Source organism: Carassius carassius, chromosome 13, assembly GCF_963082965.1.
Source record: "Carassius carassius chromosome 13, fCarCar2.1, whole genome shotgun sequence".
Lineage (NCBI taxonomy): Eukaryota > Metazoa > Chordata > Actinopteri > Cypriniformes > Cyprinidae > Carassius > Carassius carassius.
This window is the reverse complement of record NC_081767.1, coordinates 20,109,880-20,133,125: the sequence shown is the minus strand read 5'-3', so window position 1 is coordinate 20,133,125 and position 23,246 is coordinate 20,109,880. Positions and strand designations below refer to the sequence as shown.

At 36.5% G+C, this 23,246-nt stretch overlaps 4 protein-coding genes across 15 annotated transcripts in view; 3 read left to right on the top strand and 1 right to left on the bottom strand.

The window, feature by feature from the left end:
• Positions 1 to 583, top strand: part of LOC132156058 (pleckstrin homology domain-containing family A member 7-like) — an 87,082-nt gene extending 86,499 nt beyond the window's left edge. For all 12 annotated transcript variants that reach the window (XM_059564889.1, XM_059564883.1, XM_059564888.1 and 9 more), the window contains 2 exons: positions 72 to 202; positions 302 to 583. In XM_059564889.1, coding sequence (XP_059420872.1) covers positions 72 to 202; positions 302 to 324 — 154 coding nt within the window. In that variant the 3' untranslated portion in view covers positions 325 to 583. The remainder of the gene's footprint in view (positions 1 to 71; positions 203 to 301) is intronic.
• A 401-nt stretch (positions 584 to 984) lies between these two features.
• On the bottom strand, positions 985 to 3,074 carry LOC132156061 (small acidic protein-like). Its single transcript, XM_059564894.1, has 5 exons — positions 2,921 to 3,074; positions 2,425 to 2,508; positions 2,254 to 2,314; positions 1,722 to 1,831; positions 985 to 1,548 (listed from the first exon to the last, which is right to left on the bottom strand). Exons 1-5 carry the CDS (start codon positions 2,975 to 2,977, stop codon positions 1,345 to 1,347), a joined length of 516 nt encoding a protein of 171 aa, XP_059420877.1. The 5' UTR covers positions 2,978 to 3,074; the 3' UTR covers positions 985 to 1,344.
• Positions 3,075 to 3,772: 698 nt separating this feature from the next.
• On the top strand, positions 3,773 to 15,847 carry LOC132156060 (CD81 antigen-like). The gene is made up of 8 exons (XM_059564893.1): positions 3,773 to 4,042; positions 5,867 to 5,981; positions 13,185 to 13,282; positions 14,311 to 14,385; positions 14,472 to 14,585; positions 14,672 to 14,773; positions 15,038 to 15,121; positions 15,225 to 15,847. Exons 1-8 carry the CDS (start codon positions 3,977 to 3,979, stop codon positions 15,285 to 15,287), a joined length of 717 nt encoding a protein of 238 aa, XP_059420876.1. The 5' UTR covers positions 3,773 to 3,976; the 3' UTR covers positions 15,288 to 15,847.
• Positions 15,848 to 16,501: 654 nt separating this feature from the next.
• LOC132156057 (E3 ubiquitin/ISG15 ligase TRIM25-like) lies at positions 16,502 to 22,417 on the top strand. The gene is made up of 7 exons (XM_059564880.1): positions 16,502 to 16,826; positions 17,971 to 18,794; positions 19,220 to 19,315; positions 19,663 to 19,911; positions 20,027 to 20,049; positions 20,130 to 20,278; positions 21,678 to 22,417. Exons 1-7 carry the CDS (start codon positions 16,601 to 16,603, stop codon positions 22,232 to 22,234), a joined length of 2,124 nt encoding a protein of 707 aa, XP_059420863.1. The 5' UTR covers positions 16,502 to 16,600; the 3' UTR covers positions 22,235 to 22,417.
• Positions 22,418 to 23,246: the final 829 nt, after the last annotated feature.

Sequence of the window (23,246 nt, the reverse complement as noted above, 5' to 3'; positions counted from 1 at the left end):
AATAAGACTTAAGCAGATGTAAAAGGATGATGTATTTAGATGTTCTAGAGTCTTCTGTTGTGGCGTTGTAGTGTGAGGTCCATGGATGCAGAGCAGTTAGATTTCAGTGAGCTGGATAAAGAGCTGCAGCAGCAGGAGAGAATCATGGGCGTTCAGCGAGCTCTCGCCACAGAGGCCTCCACCAAGAGGAAGCAGGTCACAGGTGAGACATTATCCAGCATCTCTGGGAATATTATCATTTTTTAACATACACACTGCCATCCTGATATTTAAAAGTGAAATTTTATGTTTTGTTTTGCAGCCAAAGACATGTCTGAGGGCTAAAAAAGTGTTGAGAAGCTTTCTGGGGAACCCAAAGATCTTTTTGTGTGTGTGTTTTGTACCAAGTATTTATGATTCACATTCAATAATTCAGGTTCTCTGATGTTTATAACTTTTTATATGTTAGATTGGTTTTATTAATTTTACTGGTGAGCACTTTGAAATTAAACTTTTAGTTTTACAATTCTGACATAGCTGACAAAGTTTTTTCATTTTGCATGATGTTATTTTTATCACCATGTAATCGTGACTTAAGGTACTTATTCTTTTGAGGTGTTGTGTATTATTGTATAAAAAATATAAAATTTCATTTCAGCAAAACTGTCATATTCATAGTATTGGATTTTTCATAAAAAATTCATAATTTTCACATGTATAATAGCGGTGCTTTTATAGCGGCTATTATAGCGCTCATGCTCTAAAGTTTGTATGCCACAAAGTTATTACATATAAAGTTATTTCCTGTCTTATTAAAACATAATAGAGGTTCCAGATATACCATTATTCAATTTGTATATTCTTTTCATATCAGTTTGTAGACATGCATTGCTGTCTTCAGCTGGACATCTTTAATTTTTTTGTCTTTATGAAATCCTTTTGAAACACACACGTGTGTGTGTATGGAAAGTTTAAAAGCTTTTTAGTTTTATAATCACAATCACAGAATTTTTACTCTTTATTTATATTTTCATACACATAAGTGACATTGTCTGCAAATTACTGTACCTCACTTTCTTGATAATTCTTCAGTAGTTCAGTGAAAACTTTCATCTGCTCGCCCTCATATGTATTTGAAATCATAAGGGCTGAGTAGACTGAGACCGGCGCTTCACTTCTTGTATGAACTATGCCTTTAGTTTGTAGAGAAGAAGACCAGGCAAGTCCACATAACCTGACAACAGACATGATTACATTTCAAACTGAAAACCGCAATTTTCCAAATTTTAACGGAAATACAAAATGTGCTCTCACTCTCAGTGCCTCACTGGAACATTTTAGGAGATCAAGAAATGACGAAGCCATTTATGTGGATTTTACAAATGCCATTTTTAAAGTATTTTTCTTGTCCTCCTTTGAGTCTGTGTGCTGTTTCTGTTTCTTGAGCTCTGTGTTGGATGAAGGTGTTTTCTCGTCCTCGTGTGGTTCTGATGGTTGTTCAGGGGCCTCTTCTGAACTCTCTGACTTCTCGGGTACAGCGGCGCTCGCACTCTCAGCAGGTGGATCGGGCTGTGAAGAGGAAGCACAGTTCACAACACATCAACAACAGACTCGATCATGTCACGTGTGTACATACAGTACATCTCAGTCATAGGCAAAGCTTACCAGGAGTTATTCACAATACACAAGTCTCAACTGATCAACATTATGCCGACCCGCAGCCTATGAGAGAGAGCTCTGACCTCACTAAAGCCCAGGCCACAGTGTCTCCTGTTCCTCCCGGATAATTTCCCATCCAGACCCTGCTGATACTGGTGCTCAAGCTCATCATTAATCTTCCGATCCTCTGCCCCTGCAGACACACAAATACACAAAATATACTCTCTTCATTACACAGAGTTAAAGGCCATCAGTATTGGCCCATATTCCCAATGTTACTGATATAGCATTGATAGACATTCAAAACTTTCCCATAACATTAATTACTCCCTCATGTCTGGTTTCAGAGTATATCAGTAAAACAGTGGATTAAGGTAGTCGTTTTATATTTTACAAGTGGAGATTGCATTGTAACCTGGTCCTATGTGCTCAATAAATGACAGGACATTACCAGTGGATGCATTAACTCTGACCAGCGATCACTGTTTGGAAAAAGATATGTGGTGCGCAGGATGTCATCTGATCTCCACACAGCACAATAGGAGGTTGCAATCACTTTTTGGACCTTCAAGCATTCAAATCCAGCAACTCTTCACTTCCACCCAAGAGACTCACCGCTGCGGAAATGAGACGTTGACTTGTGATCCCCAATAACAAGACGTCCAGTGTGCTCTTTCTGTCAGGACATGAAAACATTCGAAACAAGAACGTGTGATGGTGGTTATGTTCAAATTAAAAAAAATTCTGAAACAAAGAAATGAGTATTAATGACCGAAAGCAACGTACCTTTCCTGCTCCCATCAGCCTCAAAAACTTCTGCTTCCTTTCGTCTGTCCCTAAATTTGCCGAACCCCATTGTGCGGCTCCTGTCTGCATTAACAGGTCAAAACGGATTCAGTTGAGTCATTAGTGCGTTACAGTAAAGCATCACATTATAATATATATATATATATATATATATATATATATATATATATATATATCCCACTTAAAATAACGTAGATCTATGAATGCAGAAAAAGTCTTAACAGATATAACAACCTGAAAAACTGAATTATCTGGTACTGTAGATATTATGAAAAAATTATTATTGAAGAAAACGCAATATAGTAGCAAACAGGCAGCTATTGCACTAATAACATGCATATATCAATCCTTCGTCACACTAATAACATTTATAAAGAGTTAGAACACATTGCTAACAATCTGCTAACATGGTTCACCAAAATGTCAAATCAGATGTAGCAAATTAAAAAAATGCATGATGATGGAAACCACATACGTCATCTGGAGAAGCGGGTCGTTTTGTGCCTTTACTCGTCTCGTCTGAAGAACTCATTTTCAAGATTTTAAACAACAGTGCTCAAATCAACATTGCTTGCGCCTGTCTGCTCCCACGTTTGCTTAGCAGTTAGCTAGCAGACCCACGCGCGATGCATCATGGGAGTTGTAGTTACAACGAAGCGAATTCCTTTTAACTTTTTTTTTTATTTACAGAAAAACAAAATATTTTAAATTAATCTTCTTATTTTGATAGCAAAACGTTAAATACATGAATTAAAATGTTTAAGGCAGAAACCACTTTTGTATGTTATACAGCAGTATTTGGACCAATTCACTTTATTAAGTGAGTTCTTTAATCCTTTCCTTTGATATGTAAATTTTATTTGATTCATTCATTTATTTATTGACTAGTTATATATACCTAATTAAATAGATTAGTTATTTGTATGTATCGTACTATTTCTTTTTCTCTATTTCTGTAAATTGTATTCTGAGACAAACAAGTTCAAGAAAAAAAGTTCATTTTCATGCTAACGCGTAATTATTGATCAACACATTCTTAGAAACATTTTAGCCTAATTGTAAAAGTAATTGGACGTTACTTTTTTAATTCACAACATATCAAAAACGGTTTCTTTCAGGGCAAATATATTTATAAACTATAATATACAACAGACTAAATTATATTAATTACCAAATAAAATATAAAGACTAGCTATAATATAAATAATGGGCTTACATAAATTATTGTCAATCTTTGTACGGACTGATGTGAATTTAGATTCGTCATGCATTGCAGTTTAATCAAATTTAACAAGGTTTATTTTTATCTATACAGTCTATGGTTTTTCTATGTAAGTGTGGGGGAGAGCTTGGCACAGAAAGCGGACACCTCTCGTGTTTTTTTTCCTGGCTCAGTGCGTTTATATAAACACACGAGGTCGTGGGTAGACTAGTCTCTCAGAGATCCGGTCAATCTGAATATCGACTCATATCCGTCTGTGAAACTAGATTCAGTCATCTTCCTCCAAAGAAACATCGACGATATCAAGCTATGGCTGTTACCGGCTGCTCTCAGTGCATCAAATATATGCTCTTCTTCTTAAACTTCATTTTCTGGGTGAGTTTGTTTGTTTGTTTACCAATATTATTTTAATTCTCTTAAGTCTCTTGTACTATTATTACTACTTGAAGAGTTCAGATGCAAAAGCCTCTAAAAATATTCTAAAAATATGAAATATTCTTCTAAAATTAACATTTTTATCAGGCTTCAGTACTAGGTTCAGTGATTTAATGGCAATGTATAGGTCATTTTCTAACCCATTAAAGTGAAAGAACTAAACATAAATATAGCAGCCTGATAAAAATGTTAATTTTTAGATGAACATTTGAGACGGCACTCTTCACTTGTTTCTTGTACTGTAATTGAAATTTTCTGAAGCAATGCTTTGTTTGATAATGAAAAGTTATAGTTATTTTGTAGCAGTATATATTGTGCTATTTCTTATTTAAATGTGTCTTTATACTGACATGTCTTATTTAAATTAAACTACTATATTATTACTACACTATAAATACTATTTATATTAATAAACTTGTAATTTAGAACTTTCCTGAGTTGAAAGAATCCCAAGGACCTGATTTAAGTCACAGAAGTCTTTAGAGCCTAAAACAATATCTGAAAGTTCTTCTTGTGGCCCTATAAACTCTGTAAACAATCGTCCCATCTGAAGCAATTAGATTAGATTTCCTCCAGATTTTTTCTCACCATTCTTTTCAAAGATTTTTTTTTTCACACTGTTTAATGTTGTTCAAGGGCATTTAGTAGAACTGAAATGTCATGTCATAGATAATTGTAGGGTTCTGTGCAAAATATTTTGTGAAGCATACATTAGGTTTATTTTGCATCTCACAGTCAGCTTAATGGTGTCATCAGAGTTTTTCTTCTGAATGTATAGAGCCTCCTGTAGAGTGAGGGTTAGCTGTGGCTTTGCTGTATTTTTACACTCATATAATTATGTCCATGTGCTGCAGGGACACCATAACATAAATACACCATAAAAGAACAGAGAGAGAGAGAATCACATGCGAATCACAATCACGTTGAATTTAGAAAAAAAAAAAAAAAAAAAAAAAATATATATATATATATATATATATATATATATATATATATAGCTCAATCAGTCATTCCTCTGCAATTCATTTATTAGATGTTTGCAGTCTGCAGAGCTTATTTTGACAAAAACATCACATGATGTTCAAACAATGACATCACAGGGTCAAACTAATCATGAGTTTTGAGTAAGGCCTAATTAGCATTTAGCAGCAAGAGAAACATTATGGAATAACAGTCATTACTGAAGATAAATAATGTTTACAACAATTTGGAATCCTAAAAATAAAAGTCATGTCATTTTTTAGATTCATTTTAATAAAGAGCAAACAAATTTAAATTTGTGTTTTCAGTCAAGACCTTTAACTTGCATGAGAATGATGTTATATCATATCCACAGCGCCAACCCCAAACCCTCTTGAGATACGTATTGTTTCCTGTCATTGTACTTTATAGCAACACAAAAATATATCAGCCTGACTTCCATAATTCTGTGACTGAATCTGCCACTTCCTGCTATGCTAATTAAATAAAAAATAAAAATGTATCACAGTGGCCTGACTCTCAGAGCTGAGAAAACCTCCACCCTTTTTTGTGCATTAATAACACTAAACCTGTCAAAGATTTCTTCCCCAAATGAAGGAAGAAATTACCCCTGGAATGACCTCAGGAAATAGAATCATAACAAACATTTCTGGGCGATAACATCTGTTAAAGTATTTTAAATTGCTGCTGTATTCATTAGAAAGCATTTAAATGGTAATTCTTTGCCGAAAAGCGTAAGTAAATATTCCGTTTTTTTTTCTTTTCATCTTCTCTTATTTTTAGCTGGCTGGCGGTGTGATTTTGGGTGTAGCTTTATGGCTTCGTCATGACAGTCAAACGAGCAACCTCCTAATGCTCCAGCTTGAAGGGAATCAAGCACCAGGAACCTTTCATATCAGTAAGTGATTGCCGCTCAAACTAAAGGTGGCTCAATGCTAAACCATTGATCACAAAGTTGGTTTCTTGCAAATTCTAATATGTTAAGTGCAAAGATTAATATTAAGTTAAATTATAAAAACAATCATCAGTTTTTAGAGTGGAACCAACAGCTGTTTTATCCTTCAAATAGGTTCAGATTTAAAATATTATCTACTTTCTAATTCCATTTATCCAACCTGGTTATTTGAAACTAGCCACCCACTTATTCCAGATGTTATTAGTTATATCCTCTTAGAGTATACTTTAGAAACTAAACATTCATTTGGACTGTGCATTGTATTTCAGAGTAGGAAGTTATTCATCATCAAGTTGACGTGCTGCATTTGGTCTCGTACTCGATCGCATACATTGGTCAGTGTTGTTGTTACGGATCACTCGGAGACAGAGGAGTAACAGATGAGTTAGTGTTTATTTAAAGACACAAGCAGAGGAGCAGAAAGTGAGGAGTGGATGGGTGTTGGTATCCGTGCCGGGAAGGTAGTGACCACACACACGCACCAACTGGACCTTATTTATACACGACACTGCTCTACTGATCATGTTCTGGTTACTCCACTGCACACGTCAGATAACTTCCTCCTCACTCTTAACCTCAACATGGTCCCTGACACATCACTTACCCCTCAACGTGTCATCTTTCGACGTAACCTACGCACACTTTCACCCTCCTGGCTATCTGCAATGGTTTCATCTTCACTTCCTTCCCCTAAACTGTTTGCATCTTTTGATGCTAACAGTGCTACTGATACTTTCTGCTCCAATCTTACATCTTGTTTAGACACTGTTTGCCCCTTATCTTCCAGGCCAGCCAGTACCACCCCTTCTGCCCACTGGTTATCTGATGTTCTACGCGAACACCGTTCTAAGCTTAGAGCTGCTGAAAGGGTGTGGCGCAAATCCAAAAATACTATTGACCTTAATGTGTATCAGTCACTCCTATCTTCCTTCTCTGCTAATGTCTCCACTACTAAAATGACATACTACCATAACAAAATTAACAATTTGTGTAACTCTCGCATGCTTTTTAAAACATTTTCCTCACTTCTTTGTCCTCCTCCTCCCCCTCCTGCTTCATCTCTAATAGCTGACGACTTTGCCACGTTTTTCATTAATAAAATTAAAAACATCAGTGCACAATTTTCCACACCACAATCAATCAAGCTCATATCACCATCACTCTCTGAGGCAGAAGTCTCAAAACTCATCCTTTCTAATCATCCTACTACTTGCCTGCTTGATCCTATTCCATCTCATCTCCCTCAAGCCATTTCTCCTGCAGTTGTACCTGCACTCACTAACATCATTAACACATCCCTCCACACTGGTGTTTTTCCCTCATTATTTAGACAGGCTCGTATAACACTACTTAAGAAACCCACCCTCAAACCTTCTCTTTTAGAGAACTACAGACCAGTTTCCCTTCTTCCTTTCATTGCTAAAACACTTGAACGAGCCTTGTTCAACCAAATCTCTACATTTCTCACACTCAACAACCTCCTTGACAGCAACCAATCTGGCTTCAGAAGTGGACATTCAACTGAGACTGTCTTGCTCTCAGTTGTTGAAGCCCTAAGACTGGCAAGAGCGGAATCCAAATCTTCAGTACTTATCCTGCTTGATATATCCGCTACTTTTGACACGGTTAACCACCAGATCCTCCTATCAACCCTACTGGCAAAAGGCATCTCAGGAATCACACTTCAATGGTTTGAGTCTTACTTATCAGATAGGTCCTTCAAAGTATCTTGGAGAGGTGAGGTGTCCCAAGTCACAACATCTAACTACTGGGGTGCCTCAGGGCTCAGTTCTTGGTCCACGTCTCTTCTCTGTCTACATGGCATCATTAGGTTCTTTCATTCAGAAACATGGCTGTTCATACCACTGCTATGCTGATGACACTCAACTCTACCTCTCATTCCATCCTGATGATCCGACGGTAGCTACTCGCATCTCAGCTTGTCTAACAGACATTTCTTGCTGGATGATGGACCATCACCTTCAACTCAACCTTGCCACGACAGAAATTCTTGTGATTCCAGCAAACCCATCATTTCATCACAATTTCACCATCAAGTTAGGCACATCAACCATTTGTACCAACTCCTTCAAAAACAGCTAGAAGCCTTGGAGTTATGATTGATGATCAGCTGACTTTCTCAGACCACATTGCTAAAACTGTCCGATCCTGCAGATTTGCTTTATTCAACATCAAGAAGTTCAAGCTCTTGTTCTGTCCAGGTTGGACTATTGCAATGCTCTCTTGGCAGGTCTTCCAGCCAGTTCTATCAAACCTTTACAATAAATCCAGAACGCGGCAGCAAGTTTAATTTTTAATGAGCCAAAAAGAATACATGTCACGCCTCTGTTTATCAATTTGCACTGGCTACCAATAGCTGCTCGCATTAAATTCAAGGCATTGATGTTTGCCTACAAAACCACCACTGGCTATGCACCCATTTACCTAAATTTATTACTTCAGACTTATGTGCCCTCTAGAAGCTTGCATTCTGCAAGTGAACGTCGCTTGATTATGCCATCCCAAAGAAGCACAAAGTCACTTTTACGGACTTTTAAATTAAAGGAGCATTTCACCCGTGGGAACATTGATCTTCATTGAAAGTGGGTCATATATGTAGTCGAAATCTATAAAAATTTTCGAATTTGGTGCCTTTTTGACTGAGTTATTACAGAAAGTAACTTTAGGGCTCATTTGTATGGAAATCCACAACTCCCACAATGCAACACATTTGCACAGCTCCACAAGCCACTCCCACTCGGTAGGCTGTTAGGCCGATATCGTCTACAAGACATTGAGGACACAGTTAGCGATGTATGGTATTTACATGCCACAGTAGTAAACAATGCCACAGTAAGCTTTTTGTGCATTAAAAAAGGTACTGCACAAACAGTTTACAGTTGACGTTACGTAACCGGGAATCATTTCGTGATAATAATGCTTGAAGAAATTGTGTACATTTCACAAAATGAATAATAAATAAAATTGAAACACTTATTTTACAGTTAGACGTTCATTTGTCCCTGCAGGCTTCGGCTGGCGTTTCCAGTTTACCTTCGGAATTCTGAAGTATGTCTCCAGGACGCCTCTGTCCATATGCGGGGCGAAACTAGGATGGTTCACAACGCAAACATCCGTGTCCTTGTCTGCCTCAGACATTTCTTCGAGGAGAAATTTGCATCTTTGAAATTCTTGGCAGCAGACGGACTCTAGCTCTGTGTCCGTAGGCGCACAACGAGAGCACAGGCACCACCAGTCCGCACCAGCTCGAGCACGCCCGGGCTCCTCGGACGCGACAGGCAGGTCTCCGGCCTCGGCTGCAGCCGCCGCCTCCTGTTCCTCCATCAGCCTCAGCTGCTCTGCGCTATATTGCGGTCGCTATATCGCTATATAGATAGCCATGTACATCTTTTTCGAGCAACAGACTTTGAAAATCCTCTTCTTCCATATCATGAGTTGTTCCTCCAGCCATTCTCGTAAATCTGACTCCGTAAGCGCTTGTTAGCTTAGCTACATAGCTTCCAAACAAGATGGCGGATTTTCATTTTCGTTTCTGTAAGTTTAGTCCCACCCACTGATCTGTAATAGGCCTGTAGGGTGAGTGGGTCCCACCCCCTGGAATAATAATAAGATAGTGTTTGTAGTCTCTACACTTTTCAATGAATTTTGACTTCCTGCTTATTATGACGCAAAATGACGATTTTTACGTCATAATAAGCAAGAAGTCAAACACTTAAATCCTTATTTCTCCCATCTCAGGGAAAAATAAAGGAAAAATCCATGATAATTATAATATATGACTGGGTTTCTAACAATACAAAGCTAAATGCAAATGGGTGAAGTGTCCCTTTAAATGTTCCCTCCTGGTGGAATGACCTCCCCAACTCAATCCGAGCAGCTGAGTCCATTTTTTTTAAATCTACCTTTCTAATCTTTTTGTATTCTATTCTATTTTCTTTTCATTTATCATGCAATTTTGTTTGTGTGTGTGTGTGTGTGTGTGTGTGTGTAAAGACCTCTAACACTAGCTTGCTCTATTCTTTTTTATTCTATCTGTTTTCTTTTTATTTATAATATTATTTAAAAGCCCATGCTACATGTGTACTGTGTTAACCTAACTGAGACTTGTTATAGCACTTATATTGCATTGCTCTTTTTGTTGTTTTTGATTGCTTCCACTGTCCTCATTTGTAAGTCGCTTTGGATAAAAGCGTCTGCTAAATTAATAGATGTAATTTAAATGTAAGTTGGGTCTTATTTAACATTTTGCTTTGTCATACTGTATGTAATCCTGTATAATTTTATGTAATGAGCAGAATATTTTAAATTGTTAATGTGAAATATTTGAATTGTTATTTTATTCATTATTATGAAACTATTATTTTAAATTGTTATTTATTTCTACTTCTGCTTACAACAAAAATAACAAAAAAGGTCAAAAGAGACATACAATAACCGAAGGACAAGGAGCATGCATAAACAATTCATAAATGAAGTAAACATAACAGCACTTGAACAGGTAATGCAGTCACTTACAGTACATGAGACCTTTATACCGATTGTAATGTATAAATAGTGACATTTATGCATAAATAATAATAATGAATTATTATAATTTAATATTTACATTTGAATTAATTCACACATTTAGTTATATTTATTATCATTAATAATACTACTATAATAATAATAATTAGTAGTATTAGTGGTGGTGGTGATTTTCGTTTTGAACTTTCTTTCTTTCTTTCTTCCTACCTTCTTAATAATTTAAACACCAAACAAAATGAATGGACAAGACATTGTCCTCACCCAGATGTTTTAGCTGTTATAATAGTTTGTTAATATGCATGATCTAGAAGCCTTAGCACTGTGAACTTTGAGAAACAATTACTATTAAAATAGATTAGCATGTCTCCTAAAAAGATGGAAATAGGAAACTGTGTCTAAACTGTACTCTAAACCAATGTGTGTGTGTGTGTGTGTGTGTGCCTGGTATTACCTATGTTATGGGTACCAAATGTCCCCACAATACCAATAACATTTCACCTTGTGGGGACATTTTTTGGTCCTCATGAGGAAAACAACTTATACATTACAGAGAATGAGGTTTTCTGAAAATCTAATAATCCGGAAAGTTTTGTGTAAGGGATAGGATTAGCAGAAGGGTTAGGGTAATGGGATAGAATATACAGTTTTGTACAAACCATGGAAACCCTACGTGTGTGTGTGTGTGTGTGTGTGTGTGTGTGTGTGTGTGTGTGTGTGTGTGTGTGTGTGTGTGTGTGTGTGTGTGTGTGTGTGTGTGTGTGTTTATTCAAGTATATTTAAACAACTATGATGGCAGCAGCACAATTACATTGCATAAGAGCTTTGATCCTGTTTGCCATGTAGTCATGATGTCGTTCTTGTATTTTCTTTAATAACACTGCATTCTGCTGCGTTCACATGAAGTTAGTGATTCTACACACACTCCCACAGGGTGTTTTAAAAGAACCAGGGAAAGACTAAAAGTTACCACAGGGCGTGTTCATACTCCACCCATGTGCACACACTCACGTTTACACACTTTACCACAGCAGATGAATCCAAAGAGTTCAGTGGCACAAGGTCCGCATGTTGTGGGCAATTGTGTAGAGTTAGCGCCCATTAATTCTGTAGAAAGCATTGGGTTGTCTCTCTCAACTCAGTATAAGTACATGGAGGAACTAGAGCTCCGCCTGTTTCTTTTTATAGCAGCAACAACCTTTTCTGATTAAAGAAGTTAGGGTTGATGGTCTGGCCCACCAGGAGAAAGAAGAAAGAGATGAAGCATTCCCGTCCCACTGCTACTGAACATCTGTGTAATTGAAAAAGCCCTGCTCATGTACCCATTACACCACAAATTAAAATGAGCAGTGCTTGGGCTCGCTTAAGTGCTGGTTAGACAACCCTAAAAATATGTTCAAGCCTGGCCGCTCCAGCAAATCATTATAGCTTAGAGAGGAGTCTGGCTGGAGAATACTTACTGATTCCTAAATATAAGTTTTAAACAGAGAGTGGAGCTTGTTTAGCAGGGATAGCTGTGTATTTTGTCCAACGAGACGTATATCTGAAAGAGTATACATCATCATAGGATATGAGGATATAAGTATATACATCATATACACAACTTTTTTTTGTCTTATTTAACCCCATAGTTGCATCACGTCAAGTACACTGTCATCTAAAAACAACCCATGCTAAAAAGAAGTGCGCTTAATTGCATTGAATGCAATACACTTTTAAAGTTAATATATTTAAAATGGACTAAACTGCAACTCCATTACAAATGTGTAATGACAAAAAATGTTTAAATACGACACTGGCGTGTATTTTAGTTTACCATAAATGCTTGTCAGTACATAGAAATTATGTGAAATGATGTACTTAAAGGGATATTTCACCCAAAAATGAGGTATTTTGAAAAATGTTGGTAACCAAACAGTTGACGGTAACCACTGACTTCCATAGTATGGAGAAAAAAATACGGTTGAAGTCAGTGGCTACCATCAACCAATATTCTTCAAGATACCTTCTTTGTTCAGCAGAAGAAAGATAATAGGTTTGGAACAAGTGGAGGATAAGTAAATGATGACAGAAATTTTAAATTTGGGTCAAATTTCCCTTTAAGTACTGGGATATACATTTAAACTAAATATTCATTAAATAGCAGTTAACATACAGTTAAGTGTCTGAAAACAATGCAGTGCATTGCTATATGGTTGTTAGTGTGTTCAGAGCGGTTGCTAAGTTGCTGCTATAGTGTTGTGGGTGAATGAAGTTAAAAAAAACAGCCATATAGAGCAAATCTGGCTCTGTTATGTAGTGGGTTCCTGTTTAGATTTGACTTCCCATGCCTGTTTATAGTTTGGATGGTGAAGTGCTCTTTTACCTAAAGCCTGAGGTACTCTGTTAAATCAAACAGGAAAATCCACATTAGAGTTTTTCCAGTTAAATAGTTTATCCACACATGCCATCTAGTGGCAACATTTTGCATTAACTGCAGTTCTACACATCTCAACAGCTGTTCATAAAAAACTGAGGAATGAGTGTTCTAGAATCTGCATTAATATGAATCTCAGATGTGATGTTAAGCTCATACATACATTGTTTCTGTTGCTCTTTTAGGTGTGTATGTTCTCGTAGCAATCGGGGCTATAATGATGTTTGTTGGGTTCCTGGGTTGTTATGGAGCTATTCAGGAATCTCAGTGTCTCTTAGGAACGGTGGGTTTTTAATCAACTCATACTATTCATGCTGCATGCCTTTAAGAGATTTACAATTCATCTTCAAAAGATCTTTAAAAGAACTAAATTACACTTTACTTGTGGTTCCAAATTATAGGCGTAGTTTTACTTTAGCCAGTAGCTTTTGATGATGATGCAGTTATTGAATATGCATTATTTACAAACTGGCATGTATTATTTTCTCAGGAGTTAGCATTCATCCATAAAGATTAATAACCATTGATTTATGCATTCATTGTTCAATAACAATTTAATCAGATTTTCTTACTAGATGACAATACCCATGTGAAAAAGAAGTACACTTTTTTAGCATATTTTTATGTATTTATTACAGAAATAATTTACTTTAAAAGAATTTTAATGTGATTTAAATTTGATGTTTTTGGGTACTTAGCCACATGTTAATTGCAATTAAATGAATGCAATAAGCTGAACTTTAAAGTTTTTAAAGACCCATTTAAGTAGGACTTAAATAAATCATTATATTCAATTTTTATAAGCACTTCTATTGTCTTTAAAATATGGTTAAAGTGTACTGCTGAATGTACTGACAAGCATTTATGATGAACACTATATACTTTACTTATGTACTTTAATAGAATTCCTATTGAAACTTGTGTCAAATAAATAAATGTATTATGTAAATACATATTGGTTTGTAAATACACGTAATGATGAAGTTTCTGAAATTTTTACAAGCAAAGTACATTAACTTTGAAAGTGCACTTTCTTTAAACACACCTAAGTGGCTTTTTATTTTATTAATATAATTTAATCTGCATGTACACCTTTAAAAAAATTTACTTTAAAGATTTAATGTGCACTACATTGCGCATTCCAAACAATTAAGCACACTTTTTTCACAGGAGTATTAATGATGTAAATGTATATGCAAACCCAGAAAGATATTTCACTAAAGATAATTTCTATCTCGAATCTTCTGAACCATTCTCAATATTTCAGGATTGTTTTTTTTCATCACACAGTTTATGTCTTTTCTTCCGCAGTTCTTCACATGTTTAGTGATCCTCTTCGCCTGTGAGGTGGCAGCAGGAATATGGGGCTTTATTAACAGGGACACGGTAAGGCTACACATACTGTACATACAGTATACACTCATAAAATCTGTATTTTAAGACCGTCACTCTCTCGCTTTCTATCTGTCCAGATCTCCACTGAGCTCATTAACTTCTATGATGCTGCATACATGAAAGCTGTGGATCCTGTGGAAACGACATCCAGACAGGCAGCTTCCAAAGTCCTGGAGGTCTTCCATGACACAGTGAGTTGCCGAAATCAATTCTTTCATCAAAATTCTCTGTTTTGGAGAGTTAATAATCCCTGTTTTTTTGCTCTCTCAATATCTAGCTGGAGTGCTGTGGTAAAGGGGATGATAATCAACTTTTCAAAGCTGTCCAGTCCTCTCTGTGTCCCGAAAAGACCATCCCAGTTGACCCACTCATCTCTCAGGTATCTTCAGTATGTTTTAACACATAACCACACATAACCACTTTTTACTGTACAGTAGTTAATTTTTTTAACTTGTTTAATAGTTTTCACAATTAACAGATTTAAGCTTATTCTAAGCAATTTAAACCTAAATGCATTTTGAAAATTTTACTGAAATCAAATTTTTGAGTATAGATCTAAAAACAAACAAACTACAACAACAGCAAATGTCATATATTTGATTCCTGACAGTGTGTTTGATTGTGGGTATGTTGTTCACTTCAGAGTTGCCATGTGAAGCTAAGGGACGTGTTCACTGAGAAGCTCCATGTCATTGGATTGGCCGCCCTAGTGATTGCTGTCATTATGGTGAGAATGAACACACATGCACAATTACAGACTTGTGCTAGGAATCACAAAAATGTCCCTTAAAAACGACTGTGTGTGTAAATTCTCTCTGCTGTGTGTCTAGGTTTTTGAGATGATCTTCACCATGGTCCTCTGCTGTGCAATCCGCAATGCTCCTGCGTATTAAGCTGCTGGATGATGACCATCATGATGCATTTCACTTCTGCATTTCCTCTCTTTTCAAGTTCAAGTGGCCACACACTTAACATTGATCCCTGTGTTTGTAGAGAGGACTTCCAATGGCATCAGAATACAACACCAAGGGCAATTATTAATAATAAACCAATATCAGGGAGGAGGATTAATGTGATTGACAGTAGTATGGATAACATTGCTTTTATGCTGTATTGTTTTACTTTTATTTAATCATTTTATTAGATTTAACTCTCGAGACTCTTATGGTCTGTTGTACAACTTTTAGTTCCTTTTAGAATTTGTGCTTGTTTGCTAAATAAATCATTGTGATGTTTATTTAGAGATAAATGTTTTGAATCCATTATGCAACGTCAATTTTGTGTCTTCTGAGAATACATATCATGCATTAGACTTTACCAACCCATAATAATAATGATGTCATGATTATCGAATGATAGCCCACATGAAACAAATCCAACTTTCAATGAGCCTGTGGTATTTTTATTTTTTTGACATTCAGTTTATTTCTAATAAAACTTCTATTTAAACAAATCTGCCAAATTATTGTTTTGAATGTTTTGTTAGTAATGCATTGAATCTTACCTTATTTGGAGCATATTTCCATAAAGGTTAAGGACAGAAAAATGTATTGTACTTGTAGAAATCTCTAGAAATATTGTACTCTAGAAATAGAATGATACTAAGATATAGTACTATGCACTGTCGCTTTAAGGATAGATAGATAGATAGATAGATAGATAGATAGATAGATAGATAGATAGATAGATGGTGTTCATATTTAAAGAAACTAAGACTTAAGGTACTCCCCAAATTTTTCAGTTGTTTAAAGACTGAAATACATTTTTTATTTTTTATATTTTAAGTTTGAAGTAATTTAGATTTAAAATTGTTTACTCAAAGCAGGTATAATTAACATCTGATGCATTTATTAAATGAAAAATCACAATTGAAATAAATAAATAAAACAATTCTTTAACAACATGTACAAGCATTACAATAAACTACCCAGCAGGGTTCTAGAAATGCAGTCCTGAAACTGCAGCCTCCGCTTTATTACCCAATAGGTAGGTGGCGCTGTAACAAAAGAACAGGGTCCTAGAAATGCACTGGTTGTGCAGGAACACCGTTCTCTCATGCACAGAAAATATTGTGCACTGTCGCTTTAAGAGCAGAGTAATTATTCTGTTTTCAAGATTCAAAACGGGAGGCTCCGCCCACACTATGTTAAGAAGGTTTCGTTTCTTGATCGAGAGTCGTTTTCTGCTGTAAATAAAGCTTTAGAAGATGGGCGCATCTAATGACAAACCGCTGAAATGTCCTCTGTGTTTTGAGGAGTGTCGGGAGCAGGTGACGCTGGCCTGCTCTCACAGCTTCTGTCGCGCTTGTATCAGAGAGCTGTGGAGCGGGTCTCAGACCGGACCGTATTACTGCCCCGAGTGTAGATACGAGTACCAGCATCTGCCAGACTACACGGACGGAGCGTCAACATCGACAGACACATCAAACACACGTACGTCCATTAACTGAGAACAAAATAAATGCCGACTTTGTTGCGCAAATGTGTAGGCCACAACTTACGTTACTCCTGTGTGTTGATCTGTTGTAGTTGATTAGTTGTCTCCTATCAGTTTCCAAGCATTATGTTTAAAGTTTTAGGAAATAATGTTTTTTCTGTATTAATTTATTTAATTTGTCTGCATGACAGTGTCCAACATACTGTACATGTCAGGAGAATTAGAATATTTGTGTCTTTTCTTCAGTCATGACTATTTCCGCCACAATATTATATATTTTATAGCATGCTGTCATAGAAATTACATTTTTTATAATATATTTTAGGATATATTTTAGGAGTTTTTTAATATTATAATACACATTGTTGAATAATTTTTTTATACTGCGCATAATTTTACAATTACAAATTATTTTTAAATGCTGTGCAATAAAAATATCTAGTTCAGTTCATTTACCACACTCAACTCAAGGTCGTCATTCTCTTTGGTATACAAGTTATAATATATATATATATATATTTGTGTGTGTGTGTGTGTGTGTATATATATATATATATATATATATATATATATATATATATATATATATATATATATATATATATGTATAGGGTAAAACTGTTTGTTGTGATGGAACTGTAATTTGGAGGTGTAATTTTTGAAAAATGAGTGAAATCATTGTCAGTTTTTTTTGAAATCGTACAAATGATTTTCATAGCTAAATAAAATCGAAAGAGTCTAGGACAGTGTAAAACAATACAATTTAAAATCAAAAAATTTAATTATGAAATTATTCAGACAATTATACTTTTTTCATATATCAAAAATAAACTGAAACGGTTCATGAAACGGTCAAATAAAGCTTTCTCCTAGATACACACAGCATCTTCCTGACATGACTCCTTCAACACTAACTGTGGTTACTGAAACCACGCTTTCTTTCTTTGAGTGAACATTTGGGCAGCATTACGCAAATATTTCCACATAGTGATGTAGATATGTGGGGGCGTGTTTGAATGAGCCGTTTTAGGGGGCGTGGCAGAGTCTTAACTTTTGCAGTGTCCTTGTTACACATTGCATGCACATACTGTAGCAATCAAACTCTTATATACATTAATGCAGCTCTATGTTTTCATGTAGATTGGCCATTCGGAAAGAAGCTGTATGACCTGCATTCAAAAAAATGGCACGGGAAGAGGAAGTTCAGTTCAGCTTTCCACAGTGATGGATACAGAGCAACATCTCATAACTCCGTCAGTCCCTATGATGTAATCAGCATCACTGACGCTGATGAAGACACATCAGTTCCGCGGAAAAGAAAGGCTGCAGCGGACGAATGCTCTTCTGGAAGCCAGTCTCCATCAGTGGTTTGGGGGACCACCTCTACGCATGACACATCCTCACAACGCACACCTCCAGAAACAGATGAGGTCACACCTCCTCAACTAGAATCACCTCCTGAGAGGAACACAGGTTCCTCTCAGCAAGACCAGCATGCTGTGGCTTCCTGCAGTGACTCAGGCTCACCCAGGACACGCAACACACCTCAGGGAGAAAAAAACCCATTACCAGCAGTCAATGCCACTTCTCATACACCTGGAAAGCAGAAAGAGCCCCTCGGGATCTCTGCAACATCATCAGACAGACTTTCCAGGAGCAGCTCTGTGCCTTGCCATTACTGTCCCACTTCCGAACAGAAGGTGGCGGTAAAGACCTGCCTTGTTTGTGGGGCCTCCATGTGCTCCGAGCACCTGCGGGCACACCTGGAGAAGCCAGTGTTCCAGAGCCACCCGCTGGTGAACGCTGTGGAGGATGTGTCTCTCTGGAGATGCCAAGAGCACCAGGAGATGAACCGGATCTACTGTCGATCATGTGAAGTGTGTGTTTGCACCGTGTGCTCCCTGGTCGGGTCACACAAGGGGCACGACTGCATCAGCATCCGCGAGGCAGAGCAGGAGCTCAGGGTGAGAGACCATTGAATGATTCTAAACACTTTCCCCTTTCCATTTTAACTGGTGATTTAATATATGGCTCAGAACTCAGATTACTTGATAGTGTGTAAAAACTAGTTTTTAGGCATATGATCTATACAAGTACACTATAGTTCAAATGTTAGTAACATTTATTTAATGTTTTTGAAGTAATTTTTTATTAAAAATCCAGTAATATTGTGAAAAACTACAATTCAAAATTACTGTTTTCTATTTTAATGTATTTTCAAATGCAATTTACACGAAGAACAACATTTATTTGAAATAGCAATCTTTCGTAACATCGTAAACATCTTTGTTCTTACTTTTGATCAATTTATTGTATGTATAGAATAGGAGTATTAATTTTTGACTTTAAAAAGGTGCTGCTCATTGATTTATCTTCGTTAATCTCTCAGGGCTCATTGAAGGACGTGATGCAAAAAATACAAAGGACAGAAAAGTCCATTCAGGAAAAACTCTCGGAGCTCAGCGAGAAAAAACTTGGCGTCCAGGTATGTGTCAGAAAGTTTTGTTGACAGTTTAGAGAGAGGGTTTAATTGTTTCATGATTTATTTTGTTATTATTAAAAATGTTCGTGTGTTTAAGCTCTCTTTGTCCAGTTTTGTTATAAACGAAACCCAAAACTATTAAAAGTCTTTTTTTATTAATTGAAATAAAGCTGAAATAAAATACAAACTTAAAACTGTTCAATTGAAATTCAAAATGTTGTCCTTAAATCATTTGAAGTTGAAGTACTAAAATGACTAAAAGCTTTATTTTATAAATGAAAGTAATAAATGAGATGCAGTAGCATCGGATAAAATAAGTCTGTACAGCAGCTGTTTTCTGACTCTTGCAGGCAGGGCTGGAGGACGTGCGGACGGCCGTATTGCAGCAGTATCAGTCCATGTGGGAGGCTCTGGAGCAAGAGCAGGAGCAGGCATTACTCTGTGTGACCCAGGAAGAGGACAGAGTGCTGGGAAGCATTGAAAAGCAGCTGGACACATTACAGGGTGCCTTGACATCTAGCCAGAGCATATTAAACACCCTGCAGGGAATGACCAGTGCTGAAGGGGCATCACAGTACCAGGACCAGGCCTTCATCATGGTATGAAAAGCAGCAGTGTTCTTAAATATATATTTTTAGGCATATTTGGATACTTTATTTTAGTAATGCAGTTACAAATGCATATATGTAAAGCAGCCGTTACTGTTTATTTCAGGAATACAGCAAGATGGCAGGACGGTAAGTAAAATGGTTCACTTATTTGTTGGTTATTATTTATTATGTATATTAAGTATAACTGTGTGACGTCCTCCTTCCAGACTGACTGAATTGTCTGACCCCGTGCAAGATCTTGACTCTCCTGAAGAACTGAACCATAACCGACTGGACTGTCTCAATGACTGGACTGAAAGGAGACTGGAGACTGTGCTCATATCATTGCCTCATCGAGATCCTTTCAGACTGCTGTGTGAGTCTTTTACACACTTCATACTATAAATCATACTATAATACTAGCAGAACATATAAAAAGTATCAAATGAGCTATAGTGATTATATCAACTCAGAACAAGCTCATTGAAGTTCTTTGTCTGAGATTTGTATATTACTTTGACATATTTTGAAGCAGTGGACATGAAATTTTTTTTTAGTTTTTTTACAGTAATTCTGCAATCTAATATTTTGATGGCTCTAGGTTATTTCTAGGTTGTTGGTTAAATGGTAAAATGAATAACAGATGTTTAGGCTGTCGCTGGTATCTGCTGTCAACATTTTATCATGGCTGTGAGGTTAAGTGTAGTTTGTAACACTAGTTTTGAAATCTGATTTGTATGACTGAACTGAAATATTGTATCTTTAACAAGCATTTTAAAGGTACAGTTTAACTGAAGCATTTCAAAGCTCACTCACCCTCAAGTTGGTCCTAACCTGGATGAGTTTCTATTCAGAACACAAAAGATGAAGTTTTGAAGAATGTGGGTAACCAAAACCTCATAAACTCACATAGTATTTTCAATGGGCGCCAGCAACATTCTTCAAAATATCTTCTTATATGTTCAGCAGAAGAAAGAAACTCATACAGGTTTGGAACAACCTGAGAGTGAGTACATGATGAGAGAATTTTAATTTGAGTGAACTACCCCTTAAAGGTGAAACTCTTAAAGGAACACTCCACCGTTTTTTGAAATAGGGCTTATTCACATTATTTCCTACATTTAGATAGGTGGGCAAATGCATTTTTGTGTCAGTGCATGCATTGTTTTAGTATGACTGGGTCGGCGTTAGCTTAGCTTAGCACAATGAATGGAATCCTTTGTTGCCAGCTAGCATGGCCTGAGTAAAAGTGATCAAAAAAAATAAAAAAAAAACCCACCTAATTACTTCTTGTGGCCTGCGTATTCACAACGAGTACAAATAGCGATCCAGATTAACACTAGGCGATTTCCTAGGCAGATATTGACTTGGGACTATATTATGGGGAAGCACAGGCGAAGCACTGCTGCTTAGGCGAAGCACTGCTACTTCGGCGCAGAGATATCACGCAACACATGAAATCCCACGAATTCCGTCAACATAGCGGCGTGAATAGAAAATGTAAAAAAAAACATACAGACTCCAAACTTTTAAACTCTATATTTAGTTTTTTAAATATATATATATATTTTTTTTTAAGTATCAAAAGATGAAAGGTGGAATTCTAATTCCACTTGCCCTCAGGCACCCTATTGTAGTTACACAAAGTAGGTTATATATATCTTCATTACACTATTATGATAGTATTTTGTCATTTATTGTCTGTTATTTGTTGCCTGGTGAGGTAATACAACAGGAAGACACGTTGTATGACACTCTGATGATTCTGTCTGCAGATGGGATAAGCCCAACTCTGGATCCTGATACTGTCCATCCAAAGCTGCTGCTGTCGGATGAGAACAGGACAGTGCAGTACAGCGAGACCCAGCAGGACTACCCCGAGCAGGAGTCACGCTTCAACATTTTCCCTCAGGTGCTGAGCTCTCGTGCCATAGACGGAGGCTGCTGTTATTGGGAGGTGGAGGTCCCTCTGGATGAGGGCCGCTGGAAGGTGGGGGTCTGTGATGGACAGATAGCCAGAAAGGGGCAAAAGGACATCTGCCGTATTGGTTTCTACCCCAATTCTTGGTGCTTAATTTATGAGAAGGGAAAGGTGGAAGCCCTGCATGATAAGGTGGCATCACCTGTGTGTTCGGCTGAGCTCTGGAAGATTGGGGTGCTGCTGAATTTTAATGAGGGTCGCTTGTCTTTTTATAGCGTGGCCAGGGAGGGCTCTCTTTCTTTGCTCTACAGTTTTGAGCATACGTTTATTGAGCCACTATATCCAGCGCTGGCCGTTTCTAAAACTCAGCTCAGCATCTGTGATATATTTACCAAGACCACTACAGACTAGACCATTTTTGTGCTTTTATTGTAATGTTAACTAAATAGTTCACCAAAAAAAAAAACTTTGCTGTTGATTTACCTAGGCTATATAAGATGTAGGTGTCTTTCTTTGATTTTGAGCCGAAACCCATTGTAATTGGTGATTCATAAAATGCCAGTCAATGATGTACCGTCACTTTTGAGAGTAAAAAAAAAAAATATTGAAGTCTTATGAAGCTAGATGATTAGTCTGTGTAAGAAACTGAAAATTATTTACAATGTTATCACCTGTAATCCATACCCTCAGACAAATGCGCGAATGTGAACTTAACGTCGTTGTCGTTTACAACAGCAGGATCGAAATAATTAAAAAGTCACCTACATCTTGGATGGACTGAGAGTGGGTAAATAAACAGTATTTTTTATTATACTATTAAACTATTCCTTAACTATTCCATATATATATATATATATATATATATATATATACACAGTATATCACTTGGAAAGGAGTTTTTTAAAACAATCTTGCACAGTCTTTTTAATTTTTTCAACCATTTATTGAGCTTCCTTTTATGGTTTTGTTAGGATTCATTTTGTAACTTTAGATACCGTACATCAATTTGTTTTTTTATACGGAGTAAAATATGAAATTGCATTGTATTTTCATACACGCTAAAATCAAATGAAAGCCAGGAAAAATATTTGTCAGGAATCTGTCGAAGCTAAGCCTTTCTAAAAGTTTTAATGAAGATTAAACAAAGTGTAACATTCCAAATGAAACTCTTATTTCAATGTAGAATGTAATAATATACATTGAGTTTTTCAACATTGTTATCCAGGATTTCTTTTATATATATATATATATATATTTTGCCAGTATCTCAAGCAATTTTCTGATGGTTTTGAAATATTTACTACCATATCTATGTTATTTTTTTATAGGTTTTGCTAATATTGAACCACTGTTGGCAGAGTAATATTTCAGCCTGTCTATATTGTGGTTATTCCATTTCAACTCTAGGTGGCAGTATTGTTCA